General features: G+C 42.4%; 1 protein-coding gene across 1 annotated transcript; it reads left to right on the top strand.

Annotated features, from left to right (window-relative positions):
• The first annotated feature begins 5 nt into the window (after positions 1–5).
• On the top strand, positions 6–11581 carry LOC118391849 (caspase activity and apoptosis inhibitor 1). The gene is made up of 6 exons (XM_035783307.2): positions 6–239; positions 4610–4801; positions 5219–5303; positions 5505–5562; positions 5981–6045; positions 10940–11581. The coding sequence occupies exons 1-6, from the start codon at positions 135–137 to the stop codon at positions 11437–11439; spliced, it is 1005 nt and encodes a 334-aa protein (XP_035639200.1). The 5' UTR covers positions 6–134; the 3' UTR covers positions 11440–11581.
• The last annotated feature ends 6446 nt before the right edge of the window (positions 11582–18027 follow it).

Below are 18027 nucleotides of genomic sequence, written 5' to 3'. Positions count from 1 at the left end.
TTTTATGTCGGTTGCCGTCGAGACAGTGAGCAGCAGTCAGTCATCCCGTTCACAAGAGTAGCAGTAGCTAGTTGTGGAAGAACACTTAGCTATATTGTTTGCTCGTAATTGTAACCAGTAAAACAAAACAAAAAATGCTAAGGAAAAAATCCACTAGTAGAGAAAAGAAAAGGAAAAGTTCACATACGGAAGAGCAGCATGTCGACAGAAGACGAAGGTGTACAGAGTCTAGTGTGGAGGTGAGAGAACATTGCTAGCTACGTTGGCTGCTTTGCTCATTTATACAAAAAAAAAAAACTAATATTCCAAGTGTCTGTATCGCAATCACTTAATTAGTTTGTTTTATTCATGTTGTCTTTTTGGTTTCCTCACCGTCGCTCCTTCTGTTCTGTGTGCACCTTCCCATTACACACACACACACACACACACACACACACACACACACCAACCCCCCCTCCCTGTCACTCACAACAACAAAGTTGAGATCACTTCTTCCTCTCTGTCCAGCAGAATCAGACCAAGGTAAAGTTGGTTTTATATTCACACATTGACGTTCAACAGACATTGTCCAACAGCCATTTTAAAAGAAGTAATAACCAATAACTGTTTTGTCACAGAATCATCAAACTAGATATGATGTATTCTATAAATGTCTAGTATACTTTTACAATCTTTGGTTTGAGGAGAAATTCCAGTTCGGATTTGATAGAAATAAAAATTGCATAGACTTCATGCCCCGATTTATACAGTTTTAAATGGCATTTGATAGATGTTATTGATGTATTTCTAGCAAGTCAAAACTGGATCCCCCAAACAAAAGGTTTTGAAAGTATTTTAGACATTTATAGAATAAATCATTTATAGTTTGATGTTTCTGTGACAGATGAGGAATTAGTTAAAAAAAAATTGTTACAATTTAAATGGATTTTGGTGAATGTCTTAATGTGAATATAAAACCAACTTTACCTTGATCAGAATTTATTTTCCTTTTCCTTTTTTTAAATTAGGCAAGTCAGTTAAGAACAAATTCTTATTTTCAATGACAGCCTAGTGGGATATTTTTTTTATTTCACCTTTATTTAACCAGTTAGGCAAGTTGAGAACAAGTTTTCATTTACAACTGCGACCTGGCCAGGATAAAGCAAAGCAGTTACACATGGAATAAACAAACATGCAGTCAATAATACAGTAGAAAAAGTCTATATACAGTGTGTGCAAATGAGGTAAGATAAGGGAGGTAAGGCAATAAATAGGCCATGGTGGCGAAGTAATTACAATATAGCAATTAAACACTACAATGGTAGATGTGCAGAAAATTAATGTGCAAGTAGAGATACTGTGGTGCAAAGGAGCAAGATAAATAAATACAGTATGGGGATTAAGGTCGTTTGATGGGCTATTTACAGGTGGGCTATGTACAGGTGCAGTGATCTGTGAGCTGCTCTGACAGCTGAGCGCTTGGTTACTTTTCCTTTACTCTGCGGTCCAACTAATCCCAAACTATCTCAATTTGGTTGAGGTCAGGTGATTGTGGAGGCCAGGTCATCTGGTGCAGCACTCCATCACTCTCCTTCTTGGTCAAATAGCCCTTACACAGCCTGGAGGTGTGTTGTATCATTGTCCTGTTGAAAAACATATGATAGTCCCACAAAGCGCAAACCGTATGGGATCGTGTATCACTGCAGAATGCTTTGGTAGCCATACTTGTTAAGTATGCTTTCAATTCTAAATAAATCATTGCTCTTGTTTCTTGGCCCAAGCAAGTCTCTTCTTCTTGGAGTCCTTTAGTAGTGGTTTCTTTGCAGGAATTTGACCACAAAGGCCTGATTCACGCAGTCTCCTCTGAACAGTTGATGTTGAGATGTCTGTTACTTGAACTCTGAAGTATTTATTTGGGCTGCAATTTCTGAGGTTTAATGAACTGATCCTCTGCAGCAGAGAGACCTCAGTCTTCCTTTCCTGTGGCGGTCCTCATTAGAGCCAGTTTCATCATAGCACTTAATGGTTTTTGCGACTGCACATGAAGAATCATTAAAAGTTCCATATAGACTGACCTTCATGTTTTTAAGTAATGATGGACTGTCATTTCTCATAGCCCTATCTGGTAAAGACCAAAAGACCAAAAAAACATTATACCACCCCGACCTTGTCACAACACAACTGATTGGCTCAAACGCATTAAGAAGGAAAGAAATTCCACATTTCAATGAACACCTGTTAATTGAAATGCGTTCCAAGTGACTACCCCATGAAGCTGGTTGAACTTTTCTTTTTTTGGTTACTACATGATTAGGTTGTGTTATTGGTTGTGTTTTATATATTTTTTGGTTAATACATGATTTGGTTGTGTTATGTGTTATTTCATAGTGTTGATGTCTTCACTTCTAGAATGTAAAAAAAATACAAAAAAATAAAGAAACCCTTGAATGAGTAGGTACAGTCAAAGTCGGAAGTTTACATGCACCTTAGCCAAATACATTAAACTCAGTTTTCACAATTCCTGAAATTTAATCCCAGTAACAATTCCCTGTTGTAGGTCAGTTAAGATCACCACTTTTAAGAATGTTAAATGCCCGAATAATTGTAAAGAGTGATTTATTTCAGCTTTTATTTATTTCATCACATTCCCAGTGGGTCAGACGTTTACATACACTCAATTAGTATTTGGTAGCATTGCCTTTTTAAATTGTGTAACTTGGGTCACACGTTTCGGGTTGCCTTCCACAAGCTTCCCACAATAAGTTGGGTGAATTTTGGCCCATTCCTCCTGACAGAGCTGGTGTAACTGAGTCAGGTTTGTAGGCCTCCTTGCTCGCACACAATTTTTCAGTTCGGCCCAAAAATCTTCTATAGGATTTAGGTCAGGCTTTGTGATGGCCACTCCAATACCTTGACTTTATTCTCATTAAGCCATTTTGCCACAACTTTGGAAGTATGCTTGGGGTAATTGTCCATTTGGAAGACCCATTTGCGACCAAGCTTTAACTTCTTGACTGATGTCTTGAGATGTTGCTTAAATTATTCAGATATATTGTCCCGCCTCATGATGCCATCTATTTTGTGAAGTGCACCAGTCCCTCCTGCAGCAAAGCACCCCACAACATGATGCTGCCACCCCCGTGCTTCACAGTTGGGATGGTGTTCTTCGGCTTGCAAGCCTCCCCCTTTTCACTCCAAACATAAAGATGGTCATTATGACCAAGCAGTTCTATTTTTGTTTCATCAGACCAGAGGACATTTCTCCAAATAGTACGATCTTTGTCCCCATGTCCAGTTGCAAACCGTAGCCTGGCTTTTTTTATTGCGGTTTTGGAGCAGGGGCTTCTTCCTTGCCGAGTGTCCTTTCAGCTAATGTTGATATAGGACTCGTTTTACTGTGGATATAAATACTTTTGTACTTGTTTTCCTCCAGCATCTTCACAAGGTCCTTTGCTGTTGTTCTGGGATTGATTTGCACTTTTCGCACCAAAGTACGTTCATCTCTAGGAGACAGAACACGTCTCCTTCCTGAGCGGTGTGACGGCTGCGCAGTCCCATGGTGTTTATACTTGCATACTATTGTTTGTACAGATGAACGTGGTACCTTCAGGCGTTTGGAAATTGCTCCCGAGGATGAACCAGACTTGTGGAGGTCTACAATTATTTTTCTGAGGTCTTGGCTGATTTCTTTTGATTTTCCCATGATGTCAAGCAAAGAGGCACTGAGTTTGAAGGTAGGCCTTGAAATACATCCACTCCAATTAACTCAAATTATGTCAATTAGCTTATCAGAAGCTTCTAAAGCCATGACATCATTTTCTGAACATTTTTAAGCTGTTTAAAGGCAAAGTCAACTTCAATGTATGTAAACTTCTGTTGTACTGGAATTGTGATACAGTGAAATAATCTGTAAACAATTGTTGGGAAAATGACTTGTGTAATGCACAAAGTAGATGTCCTAACCGACTTGCCAAAACTGTAGGATCTTAACAATAAATGTGTGGAGTGGTTGAAAAACAAGTTTTAATGACACCAACCTAAGGGTATGTAAACTTCCAACTTCAACTGTATGTCCAACTTTTGACTGGTACTGTATGTGTGTGTGTGTGTGTATGTGTATGTATGTATGTATGTATATGTGTGTGTGTGTATATATATATACACACACACACACACACATCTCTTGAATTTCCCATAAGTTTGAAAAAAATATAGATAGGATTTGTAGGCTATATTGCTCAGCCCTTACACACAAGTTAAATATCAAAACCAACTGAATCGATTGTATTAGTTTGGGGGAAGGCCAACACACATATGAAACATTCATGTATATTTAACGTTAGATGGCTAGTTTGTCTCGGGAGATGCACTAGAGATGGGTTATTTTACCTGAGATTCATATGGTCCTTTTTATTTCGCTGGTTCTTCGTAGAATTTTCATTCAAAATCTGACTATTTTAATCCACTGGAAACAAAGTTTGTTTCCAACTTGGTCGGTCTGTTCGGGGTGTAAAAGTTTTTAGGAACACTGCATTTTTCACTTCAGTGGTTACTTGCATTCTACCTTTTGACACAATGTTGGCCCTCAATTGAAAAAAAAAACATACTGCTATATGACACCTTGAAACAGGACTCCAAGGAGGAGCAGGCGGATCTGGAGCTGATTGAGCCTGGCAGCGACGTCGAGGAGGGAGGACTGGACCTGAGTGTGCCATTTAAACCCATCAGTGCCTATGTCGCAGACAGACATGAGATGCTCGATCAGTGCTTTCACGTGCTGGGAGAGAATAAGCTGCAGAAGATGCTTCCTGATGAACTCAAGGTGATTGTGTAGTGAAATTCAAGGGGTAGCATGAAAAGGACTGGAACCAGGGGTCCCTGCGTCAGGGGTGTTGGCTGTGCAGTGGCTAGGCCTAACCTAATTTCTAACTCCTAACCCATGTGTGTGTTTGGTCAGCACATCTGTTCTATGCTACTTAATGTAAAGATTGGATGTGTTTGATGTATTGTGGACAATCAGTTAAGAGTATAGTCAGACAGTACCATTAGTCACATTTGAGTCATTTCTGTTTTAAATTTGATTTGGTGCTGTGGGCATTTGCCATTTTTTTTTTTTTTTTTTTTTTTTTTTTGGTATAAATTTGTACTACATTGATAGGTTAAAAGTAGACTGTTATGGTGTCTTGTCTCCCTCCTCCCCTCTCTTGTTTCCAGATTTGTTCTCTCTTTGTTTTTACAGAGCTGTAATCTGGATGAAATCAAGACATTGTGCAGGGAGCAGCTGGAGCAGCTGTCTCAAAGCCACCTCCTTCAGATACTGGAGGGTAAGCCCATGGGTCCATTCAGCATCACAAGGTGGTGGTCTTCTGTTAACCCTGCTGCCTTGTCGGTTCTCTTGGTCTGTTATATGCTGGGTGGTGTTCAGAAGACACAAAATGGGGAAGTAGGCTACGTTGTGTCATTCTGAACACCACCCATTTTCACCTCATTAATCCGATGGTGTGTTTGGTTGATGTTCTCAAAAGGTGAAGAGCTGACCGGTTCATCTGAAGGGGATATGGAAAATGGCGCCACCGATAGCCAGTGAGTAGAACTGCATTTAATTGGAGCATAATGCTGCTTCTTCCCTTATCATAATCCGTCGCAAGGACCTGAAAAGGTCATGTTATCGCTGATGTTTTTGCTGTCGTGTTCAACCTGTGTAGCGAGAACCAATTGTAAGACATGGCTTTGTGTACACACAATAGGCCAAACTGCATATTTGCTGTAAAAAGCAAATTTTTGTTTAATGTTTTACTCTTATAGATTTCTATTGCTTTGCTATTACTGGTCTGTAGGCTAGTTGACATTTTGGTGCTAGTTGCAGGTAGAAATGCAAACATTTGTCATAATCGTATCCTGATTTTAAAAAAAAAACATTTTTATTCATTGTATCTGATTGGTCAATGTTAGTCTGGAAGTGATTCAACAGTGTTTTTTTTTTTTCATTCTTTCTGTAAAGGCAGGATAATAATGTGGATTCTACGTCGTCCCTCAAAGAGAGTGTTGAAGTGGAGATCAAACAAGGTACTGGTAGCTGATATTGGTCTAGACAAGTTGTTCTCAAAACTTTCTATAGTTCCGTACCCCTTCAAACATTCAACCTCCAGCTGCGTACCCCCTCTAGCACCAGGGTCAGCTGTACCCCCTCTAGCACCAGGGTCAGCTGTACCCCCTCTAGCACCAGGGTCAGCTGTACCCCCTCTAGCACCAGGGTCAGCTGTACCCCCTCTAGCACCAGGGTCAGCTGTACCCCCTTTAGCACCAGGGTCAGCTGTACCCTTTAGCACCAGGGTCAGCTGTACCCCTTTTAGCACCAGGGTCAGCTGTACCCTTCTAGCACCAGGGTTAGCTGTACCCCCTCTAGCACCAGGGTCAGCTGTACCCCCTCTAGCACCAGGGTCAGCTGTACCCCTTCTAGCACCAGGGTCAGCTGTACCCCTTCTAGCACCAGGGTCAGCTGTACCCCCTTTAGCACCAGGGTCAGCTGTACCCCTCTAGCACCAGGGTCAGCTGTACCCCCTCTAGCACCAGGGTCAGCTGTACCCCTCTAGCACCAGGGTCAGCTGTACCCCCTCTAGCACCAGGGTCAGCTGTACCCCTCAGCACCAGGGTCAGCTGTACCCCCTCTAGCACCAGGGTCAGCTGTACCCCCTTTAGCACCAGGGTCAGCTGTACCCCCTTTAGCACCAGGGTCAGCTGTACCCCTCTAGCACCAGGGTCAGCTGTACCCCCTCTAGCACCAGGGTCAGCTGTACCCCTTCTAGCACCAGGGTCAGCTGTACCCCCTTTAGCACCAGGGTCAGCTTACCCCCTTAGCACCAGGGTCAGCTGTACCCCCTCTAGCACCAGGGTCAGCTGTACCCCCTCTAGCACCAGGGTCAGCTGTACCCCCTCTAGCACCAGGGTCAGCTGTACCCCCCTCTAGCACCAGGGTCAGCTGTACCCCCCTCTAGCACCAGGGTCAGCTGTACCCCCTCTAGCACCAGGGTCAGCTGTACCCCCTCTAGCACCAGGGTCAGCTGTACCCCCTCTAGCACCAGGGTCAGCTGTACCCCCTCTAGCACCAGGGTCAGCTGTACCCCCTCTAGCACCAGGGTCAGCTGTACCCCCTCTAGCACCAGGGTCAGCTGTACCCCCTCTAGCACCAGGGTCAGCTGTACCCCCTCTAGCACCAGGGTCAGCTGTACCCCTCTAGCACCAGGGTCAGCTGTACCCCCTCTAGCACCAGGGTCAGCTGTACCCCCTCTAGCACCAGGGTCAGCTGTACCCCCTCTAGCACCAGGGTCAGCTGTACCCCCTTTAGCACCAGGGTCAGCTGTACCCCCTCTAGCACCAGGGTCAGCTGTACCCCCTTTAGCACCAGGGTCAGCTGTACCCCCTTTAGCACCAGGGTCAGCTGTACCCCCTCTAGCACCAGGGTCAGCGCACTCTCAAATGTTGTTTTTTGCCATCATTGTAAGCCTGCCACACACACACACACACACACAAACTATACGATGCCTTTATTAAACATAATAATGAGTGAGTTTTTGTCACAATCCGGCTCGTGGGAAGTGACCAAGCTCTTATAGGACCAGGGCACAAATTTTGCTCTTTATTTAACCATCTTGCATATAAAACCTTGCTTGTTCATCAAATTGTGAATAACTTACCACAGGTTAATGAGAAGGGTGTGCTTGAAAGGATGTACATAAATCTGCAATGTTGTATTGGAGTCTCAGTATTAAATCATGCTAATGAGGGCCGAGAATCCACTCTCCCATAGGTACGTGTTTGCAAAGGGCATCAGTGTCTTAACAGCGTGTTTTGCCAAGGCAGGATACTCTTGAGCGCAGCCCAATTTAGGAATCTGGCAGTGGCTTCTGATTTAAATTCAATTTTCACAGAACAGCTTATTGCAATTTCAATGAGGCTCTCTTGTTCAGATATCGCTAAGTGGACTGGAGGCAGGGCATGAAAGGGATAACGAATCCAGTTGTTTGTTGTCTTCCATGTTTGGGAATGTAATTGCGCACCCAGCTCACTCAGGTGCCTCGCTATATATCACATTTGACATTGTCCGTAAGCGCGTTAATTTGCATATAAAAAAAATCATACAATGATGGAAAGACCTGTTGTCCTTGTTAATGCAGACAGAAAAGTGCTCCAACTTCTTAATCGTAGCCTCAATTTTGTCCCCGTACATTGAATATAGTTGCGGACAGTCCCTGTAATCCCAGATTCAGATCATTCAGGCGACGAAGAAACCACCCAGATAGGCCAGTCATCATACAAGCGGTCAGACAAGTGAAAATTATGGTCAGTTAAGAGAACTTTAAACATGTCTCTCAATGAAAAAAAAAAAAAGTGTCAATACTTTCCCCCTTGATAACCAGCGCACTTCTGTATGTTGTAAAAGCGTTACATGGTCGCTGCCCGTATCGGTGCAGAAAATACATGAGTTCAGGGGCCTTGCTTTAACAAAGCCTCTTGGTGGATGCTGCATAGAATTCAATGGCTTGTATGCAAAGCAATAATTGTTTCAAAACATCTCCTGCCATGTCACTGATGAGTCGTGAAACAGGGTTGTTTGATGAAGGCATTGTCTGTATCGTTGTTTGGGGCCTTTTCCCCCAGCATTGTCCCAGCCATATCCGCAGCAGCAGGGAGAATTAAGTCCTCCACAATAGTATGGGGCTTGTCTGTCCTAGTCACTCACCATATAAGACGCTTCTAGCACCTTCTTATTAATGGTACCTGTTGCTTTTATACATGTCTTACTACTCGAAAGTCGTCTTAATTCTCGCTCAATCATCTCCTGTGGCTTATTTGTCAAATGGGCATGTTTTTAATTTCTACATGTCTACGCAAGAGTGAACGTTTTAATGGACTGTTTGAAAACGTGAATCACATTTTGTGAAATAGCCGGTCTAGATTTTTCCGGCATATTGGCCACACTCTCTGCTCTCGTGTCAGATGAAAGGAAAATGCACGTACGGTGGATGCATCAAGGATTTGTTTTTGTTTGTTGCTCATCGTATAAAGTGCTTTTTGTTGACCGCTGATATGCTTCATTTTGGGGTCGGGTAACATGACCCATTTACACACATGGGAATTGGCCTGTATTAAAAAAAATGTTTCTTACAGAAGAAATATGGAAAGCAAACGCGTAACCATGGTAACAGTTAAAAGGAAACGGTTTGGCGATTTTTATTTCAAAATGATTAAACTAAAAGGTGAGGGACACCACAGTTCACCTGACAAGACTGAATCCTGACGTTACGCTGTTGATTGTATGTGCATTTTACAATTACGGTTCTCGCTGCATTTGTTGATAAAGACATCTAAAAAATACTCTGGATTGATTCAGTAACATGATAAGACTGTTCCTGGTACATGGTGTAAGACACAACAACAACAAATGACAAGGGTTTGTGTGAGAGGTCAAACTGGTGTTTCCAAGTGGCCACACATCTCTCCAAAGTGTGCACAGTTCTTAAGCAATTTCAATGCACTTTTTTGATTTGATTTAGTCTATAAGGTACTTTTTTGTTGTCTGAGGAACTAGTGCAAACACACTTGTAGTTTAATTTAAAACAAAGCCCTGGATCCCCGACGTCACACAATTACTGTTTGCGCTATCCCAAAATTGTCAATTTTTATAAAGCGCAATCTAGATTTAGGTGGTCATGATTTGAAATCTTGTTCTATTGCCAACGTGACTACCAAAGTTATAAAATATAATCTTAAAATAGTGTTAGGCTTTCACAAGACAATTCGGGGAAACGGATTGTAATTTTGGTGAGCATAGAAAGAGGTCATGAGTACATTCAGGTGCATGTGCCACAGCGAATTTTCTAAATAAACCAAACCGGCTCATTCCGTTTAGAACAACCCAGGGTATAATAGAATGTATGCACACATACAGCTTTGGATAAAAGCGTCTGCTAAATGGCATATATTATGTATAACGCCGTGTCATCTTGTAACTGTGCATCAAACATCGTTTTCATAAATGTGGACACGGTGACATGAGTTTTATAATTCGTAAATGTGAAGTGCATGTTTGGACTCACGGGTGTTTTGGCTTGTTTGTATGACAATCAAAGCAGTATTTTACTATAATCAAGGACTCTTCTTTAAAAACGCATTGAGTCCTCTTTAATTTACAGCATTTCTCTCTGACAAAACATTTCCGAAAGTTGCCCAATTAGCAGGAGGGTAGGAGGGAGGATGACTTCCTGTCACGTGGTGCTCAAGTTCAGAACAGCTGTCAATCAAACCCCCCATACAGAGCTGTGGAGCAGAGACCCTGAAGTCTGACGGCTTGTTGAGCATCTTTCTGTACAGCCACTGTGTTCCAATGTAGGCGCTTATCAGTGTCCAAACCTGCCATTTACAACCTGTATACGAGTGTAAAACAGTGGATTTTAAAGCGCAAAATATTTAAAAGTTACTTTTGTGGTGTAGTATTACTTTAAGTCAATCGTCATAACATTACTGAGTTTTCTGGGCCCTGATGTCTGCAGTAGTGCTGCACGGGGGTCAGCTGTTTGTTCATCCTATTGTATGAAAATCTGAGGCCCGACCCTAAACCCGCAAATATCAAATGTGCTGTAGGCTACAGTCAGATGGTGGAACAATTTATTTTTATGGGGGTGAAAATGTATATATATATTTTTTATTTGTTGCCTAATTTAGATATGGTTCTGCTTAGAATTTCCAGGATTTTGGTAAGCTATTTGTAAGTCAACTTGTCTATAATTAGATACATGCAGCTTCTCTTCTGTGGTATGTGGCCCTACAAGACTAGATAAGCCTTTGCCTACCTGAATGTCATAAATGATAGAATGAATGCTTCAATCTAGTTGACATCGGTGATGAGTGTGACGAACAGATTCCTTTTGACCCAAACTGATTCCTGTCACTTTGTCTGCAGAAGGTGGTGGCTCGGAGGAGAGCGACGTCCTTAGCATCAACGCCGACACCTACGACAGTGACATCGAGGGACACAAAGACGAGCCGTCTGAAAAAACTGAGGAAGCCGCCAGGACACCGGAAGTAGTTGCTGGAGAAACGTCTAACCCCGGCCCCTCCGCGACCCCTGCTCCTGCCGACGGGAAAACCTCTGCGGACAAACCCCCCGAACCGAAGAAAGAACTCCAGAAGGACATAGACAAAAGCGTTAGTGAGATCCTGGCTTTAGCATCGACGCCTGACCAGGAAGACGCAAAGAAAACGATGGTGCCACCACTAGCCGCTGCTCCAGAGGCCCCCTTGTTGGTTACGAGGCTGCCCGCTCAGAGTGCACCCGTCCCTGGCCTAACTCCAGCGCCAAGCCAGCCCTCCGCCCAGCAGCTGGAGCTCCTGGAGTTAGAGATGAGAGCTAGGGCCATTAAGGCCCTAATGAAAGCCAACGATGTGAAGAAACAGACGTAAACAAGGCAGGCTAAGGCTCTCAAAGACTTTTCGTTTTTAGATGTTTCTAAAATCATTTCATTCTCAGAAAAGGAGTCATATGAGTCACTTGTTCTTTTGAATTTTAAGGCTTGTAATCGAGTAAAGTTTTTTTCCCCTTCTACTTAACGTGCTTTGTACATATTTATTTGAGAGAACGTGTTCAGTGGATTCTCTATCACGGGAACCGACGGCCCGAGCCGTGAGCATATGGAGCAGCTGCACCCACACTTTCAAAATAGGAGTGCAAATGTACATTAAGGACACGTTCCTAAAATTGAGTTGCACCCCCTTTTGCCCTCAGAACAGCCTCAGTTCATCAGGACATGGACTCTACAAGGTGTCGAAAGCGTTCCTACAGGGATGCTGGGCCCATGTTGACTCCACAAGGTGTCGGAAGCGTTCCACAGGGATGCTGGGCCCATGTTGACTCCACAAGGTGTTGAAAGCGTTCCACAGGGATGCTGGGCCCATGTTGACTCCACAAGGTGTTGAAAGCGTTCCACAGGGATGCTGGGCCCATGTTGACTCCACAAGGTGTTGAAAGCGTTCCACAGGGATGCTGGGCCCATGTTGACTCTACAAGGTGTTGAAAGCGTTCCACAGGGATGCTGGGCCCATGTTGACTCTACAAGGTGTCGGAAGCGTTCCACAGGGATGCTGGGCCCATGTTGACTCTACAAGGTGTCGGAATCGTTCCCACAGGGATGCTGGCCCATGTTGACTCCAATGCTTCCCACAGTTGTCAAGTTGGCTGGATGTCCTTTGGGAGGTGGACCATTCTTGATACATACACAATCCATGTCTCAATCGTCTCAAGTTTTAACAATCCTAATCTAACCTGTCTCCTCCCCTTCATCTAAACTGATTTAACAACTGACATCAATAAGGGATTATAGCTTTCACCTGGGGTGTCATTCGTGTCACACTAAATATCTGCTTGGGCCATTTTCTGAAAAGACTGCACACTTACAAAAAATATTGAGAGTTATCATCTTGGCTCATGCCATACATACCCATGTTTCTGTTTTATAAATCAGACCGGTCCTGAAACACGCGTGAGCGAGCATTAAAACTCTGCCTGGAAATAAAAAAAGATTAAGTCTATTTAGTGTGAGAATATCGCCCGCATGTGCTATATACTTTGGAAGTATTTTGCATTAGGCCGAGGCAGTTCTTCTAAAGGGAAGAGCAGTAAGCAAACACGGACAACGTTTTTACGAAAGACGACTGCAAATTACTGCGCACCTGTAAACCGACCGTTAGATTTTAATATTGGATTATGTTTTGCATGGACTTTTTCTTTAACCTATGCTGCTGCACTGCTTACATTCTGAAACATTGTTCGCCTTCCACTGTAAGTAGACAGACTTCAATGCTAAACATTTACATTTACATTACATCAACTGTCTGTTCACCTGTTACATTCTACTGTAAGCTACAGAACGTTTTCCTTTCTCACGTAATAGAGCAAAATACCTGCGCTAATAGCGTATCTAATACACCCAATTCAATGAGAAATGCACATGGTAATTTTAGGGATATGACTATTTTGGGAACATGAACCCATCATGGCCAGAAAAAGTGAAGTGTGTTAAATGTTTATTTAAAAAAAAAAAAAGATGGATTGTGTATTAATGCAATATTGTTTACTCAAAATTAGTTTTCAGACGTAACCTACAACGGTCTGTTCCACCGTTAAAAAATCATAATAATAACATTTTAAAAACTGCGCTCATGATTGAATTGCATAGAGCAAAATACTAAATGTTTTATCTGTCCAGAGTTGAGTATGTGGGGTCGGTCTGTCATAAACCTAGTTTTGGAGCATTCCGTATTATTCTGTACGTAAATCTGTAAATGCATTTAGTATCTGTTACGTTTCTTATGTTACGTATTCATTTGTGGATGTCCATCACCCATTTTGTATGATAATGTTACGAATTAGAGAAATTTATAAAATTGTTACGAATTGTAGCTACATGGCTAATGTTAGCTAGCTGGCTAATATTTGGGGTTTAGGGTTACATTGTAGGAGTTAGGTTAGGGTTAGCTAAAATGCTAAGTAGTTACAAAGTAGCGTAAAAAGTAGTGAGCAGTTGAAAAATAGCTCATCAGCTAAAATACTAAAGTTGTCAGTGATGAGTTTTGAACTAACAACCTTTTGAGTTGTTGGACGTTCACGTTATTCACCCACCGAAACCAACAACCCTTTTATTTTTGCCTTTAATTAAGCAACCATCTGTTGTATGTAACCATGCCAACCGTAACATATCATACTAATTCCAGTGTCCTGGATTTCTATGTATTATGTTACGTCCGGAGTAGGAGACCTTGCTTTAGTGTCAATGGGGGGTGGGGGCAGTCCATTGTGCTAATACAGTGGAGATGGGCTAAAAACACTCAAATTAATTTTTTTGTGATGTTTTTAAATTTCTTTAATTTCAGCTCATGAAGCATGGGACCAGGTTGCGTTTAAACAATATATTTTTTGTTCAATGTATATAGTTCAAAGGCCGAGACCATTCTCGCACATTTTGTGAACAAATTTGTTAACTTCCCTGTTCAAGAGCATTGCTCCTTTGCCAAGATTCCATCCACCTGACAGGTTTGGCATATCAAGAAGCTGACTAAACATGATCATTACACCTGACAGGTGTGGCATATCAGAAACTGATTAAACAGCATGGTCATTACAGAGCAGATAAAAGGCCACTCTAAAATGTGCATTTTTTGTCACGTATAAACCACGCCAGCCCAGGATTTAGCTGTTTTACCTGTAATGAAGTCATTTCTTTGTAATGAAGCCATTTTGTGGGGGAAAATAATTCTGATTGGCTGGGTCTGGCTCCCCAATGGGTGAGCATATGCCCCATCCATGGTTGCTCAGTCATGTGAAATACATAGATTAGGTTCTAAGGAATTCATTTCAATTGACTGATTTCCTTATATAAACGGTAACTGTAAAATTGTTGTTAGTCACGTTGCGTTTTCATATTTTTTTGTTCAGTATAATTCCACTGCAAGATTCCCCTCCTCCCAAATTGTGCCCCCCCCCCCTCACCAATTTCAACTGCCCCCTTAGTCACTTTATCCTGGAGTGTAGGCCGTCATTGTAAATAAGACCTTGTTCTTAACTGACATGCCTAGTTAAATAAAAAAATCCTGACTCCTGGTCTGTCTGCTTGGCAAGTAATTTTAAATGTTTTCATGGCGACTGCTTCAAACAATGGCGCCAAAAGAAGTCAAGACCCCTGCTCCCAAGCTTCTGCAACCTCATTTTCAGACGGTCAGGTGACCATGCCCGTGCGCTCATTAGATCCGCCCCACAGGAGGCCCACCTCCTACAGAATATTTGATTTATTTATTTAACTAGGCAAGTCAGTTAAGAACAAATTGCCTTAGACTGCTGTGCCACTCGGGAGACAGAAATGCAGTGCCTAGTGAAACTCTTCATGCCCCTTGCACAGTTGTCACATTTTGCTGCCTTTAATGTGAAAAATCTCCCTCAAGATCTACATAAATACAGAACTACATACAGTTGAAGTCGAAAGTTTACATACACCTTAACCAAATACATGTAAACTCAGTTTTTCACAATTCCTGACATTTAGTCCAAGTAAAAATTCCCTGGTGTAGGTCTGTTAGGATCACCACTTTATTTTAAGAATGTGAAATGTCAGAATAATAGTGGAGTGATTTATTTTAGCTTTTATTTCTTTCATTCCAGTGGGTCAGAAGTTTACATAAACTCAATTAGTATTTGGTAGCATTGCCTTTAAATGGTTTATCTTGGGTTTAATGTTTTGGGGAGCCTTTGACAAGCTTCCCACAATAAGTTGGGTGAATTTTGTCCCATTCCTCCTGATTGAGCTGGTGTAACTGAGTCAGGTTCGTAAGCCTCCTTGCTTCCCCACGCTTTTTCAGTTCTGCCCACACATTTTCCATAGGATTGAGGTCAAGGTTTTGTGATGGCCACTCCAATACCTTGAATTTGTTGTCTTTAAGCCATTTTGCCACAACTTTGGAATTATGCTTGGGGTCATTGTCCATTTGGAAGACCCATTTGCAACCAAGCTTTAACTTCCTGACTGATGTCTTGAGATGTTGCTTCAATATATCCACATATTTTCCTCACTCATGATGCCATCTATTTTGTGAAGTGCACCAGTCCCTCCTGCAGTAAAGCACCCCCACAACATGATGCTGCCACCCCCATGCTTCACGGTTGGGATGGTGTTCTTCGGCTTGCAAGCATCCCCCTTTTTTCCTCCAAACATAAACATAGTCATTATGGCCAAACAGGTCAATTTTTGTTTCATCAGACCAGAGGATATTTCTCCTTTACTGTGTATATAGATATAGATTATTTTGTACCTGTTTCCTCCAGCATCTTCACAGGGTCCTTTGCTGTTGTTCTGAGATTGATTTGCACTTTTCGCACCAAACTTGAAGATAAATCTAACATATTTTATTATATATTCTGTGCTCAGATATGACATTGCCGTAGAGACTGGGGTAGAAGATGTTTATTTTGAGAGGGTACAGAAGGTTTCCAAAGAGAATTAAGACATTTACATGTGTGATGGGTACAGCTGCACAAAGGAGAGGTTTACTATGAAAGTTAAATATTTTAGTTGTGTTTTTGGGACCCTTTGAAACCAGAAAGGCAGTGTTGTTGACAATTCTCCATGTGTTTCCCTTTTATAACACTAGATGGTATACTTACTCTATCATACGTGGTCATTTCCTTAGACCCACCATGCAGCCTATCTCAGTTGCTGTTATCTGTCCTCCCACTCTTTATCTGCACTGATTGGACAATACTTGTTGATATGTTAAAAGGCTCATTGTAAGGCTGGCTTTCCCCTGGTCAGTTCTCATTGTCAGGCTGGCTTTCCCCTGGTCAGTTCTCATTGTCAGGCTGGCTTTCCCCTGGTCAGTTCTCATTGTCAGGCTGGCTTTCCCCTGGTCAGTTCTCATTGTCAGGCTGGCTTTCCCCTGGTCAGTTCTCATTGTCAGGCTGGCTTTCCCCTGGTCAGTTCTCATTGTCAGGCTGGCTTTCCCCTGGTCAGTTCTCATTGTCAGGCTGGCTTTCCCTGGTCAGTTCTCATTGTCAGGCTGGCTTTCTCCTGTCAGTTCTCATTGTCAGGCTGGCTTTCCCCTGGTCAGTTCTCATTGTCAGGCTGGCTTTCCCCTGGTCAGTTCTCATTGTCAGGCTGGCTTTCTCCTGGTCAGTTCTCATTGTCAGGCTGGCTTTCCCCTGGTCAGTTCTCATTGTCAGGCTCGCTTTCTCCTGGTCAGTTCTCATTGTCAGGCTGGCTTTCCCCTGGTCAGTTCTATCGTCTCAGTGCAGTGAAGGACAGGATGCGATGGTGTGTGTGTATATATTTTTTGACTTAAATGAGAAATAGCCACTCCTGTTCAAATGTGTAAAACTTCCTTACTTCCTACCCTTCTTGAGCCTTGAGAATGTTATTGGGTTGGTGAAAACCAGGTTTCAAACCTATTTCTGTCACGTACATAACCTTGTCAACAAAATTATTATTCAGAGGGAGGTCAAGGTGTCATCACAGGTTTCAGTATTAGGTCTCAACACTGGCACATTGTCCAGGCAGATTATAGAGCCAAGCCAGCAGCATTTACTTTAAAATGCCATTTATTTATCATGAATACAAACTTGTATATATTCAGCGATCACGTTTTAAGTTGCCAACTATGTCAATATAAGTGAATTGAGCACATCAAAGGTAAATGATGAAGAGGGAAACGAGGCTGTTTTAATACAATAGTGATCGTATTAGGGTTCACGAGTGGCACAGCGGTCTAAGGCACTGAATATCAGTGCTTGAGGCGTCACTACAGACCCTGGTTCGGTTCCAGGCTATATCGCAACCGGCCGTGATTGGGAGTCCCATTGGGCGGTGCAAATGACCCAGCATCTTCTGGGTTTGGCCGGTGTAAGCCGTCATTGTAGATAAGAATTTGTTCTTAACTGACTTGCCTGGTTAAGATAAATGAAATAGTTCAAAACATAACGTTCCCAGTTCAATAAGCAATTCATGACCAGAGCTGTAGGTGGCACAATTACACTAGTTCACAGAGAACTATTAGTATTCAATGTGTGAACAGAAATGTTGATTTTGATTAGCAGTCTCTCCTTAATTCCTTGTGTCCTCTCCACTTGATTCCTTTAAAACTTTTTGGAGGAGAAAGTGAGGTACCACCGGATCTTCTCCTCCAATGAATTATGAGAAGGAAGCGAGAAGAAATGAATCGAGGAAAGACTAGTGGAGAAACAAAGTTAATGCTGCGTCAGTCTGTTAAATTACCCTATTCCCTGACCAGTGATTTCTGTCAACTATCCATTAAAGTAGCATGGCCGAGACTGATACACTATCTGATCTATATAGTATCCGCCACACTACTTTTACCTATCCAGTCTGATTCAGGTACGGTAAGAAAGGGAAAAGAGACTATTTGAATATTGTGCCACTGAAACAACCGCCTGTGGAGAAGCAATTGTGCATAGGCCAAGTGGCTCATGGTGAAATTGATGCCATTTAAGTC

Source organism: Oncorhynchus keta, chromosome 13 (genome assembly GCF_023373465.1).
Source record: "Oncorhynchus keta strain PuntledgeMale-10-30-2019 chromosome 13, Oket_V2, whole genome shotgun sequence".
NCBI classification, from domain to species: domain Eukaryota; kingdom Metazoa; phylum Chordata; class Actinopteri; order Salmoniformes; family Salmonidae; genus Oncorhynchus; species Oncorhynchus keta.
This window is presented reverse-complemented; position numbering and strand designations above follow the sequence as displayed.

What these genes read in the sequence shown, in the direction of transcription:
- LOC118391849 (XM_035783307.2), top strand. Translation starts at nt 135, where the DNA reads ATGCTAAGGAAAAAATCCACTAGTAGAGAAAAGAAAAGGAAAAGTTCA. An exon ending in CCTCCTTCAGATACTGGAGG is followed by an intron (nt 5,304 to 5,504) that starts GTAAGCCCATGG and finishes TGTTCTCAAAAG; the next exon opens with GTGAAGAGCTGACCGGTTCA. An exon ending in TGAAGTGGAGATCAAACAAG is followed by an intron (nt 6,046 to 10,939) that starts GTACTGGTAGCT and finishes CTTTGTCTGCAG; the next exon opens with AAGGTGGTGGCTCGGAGGAG.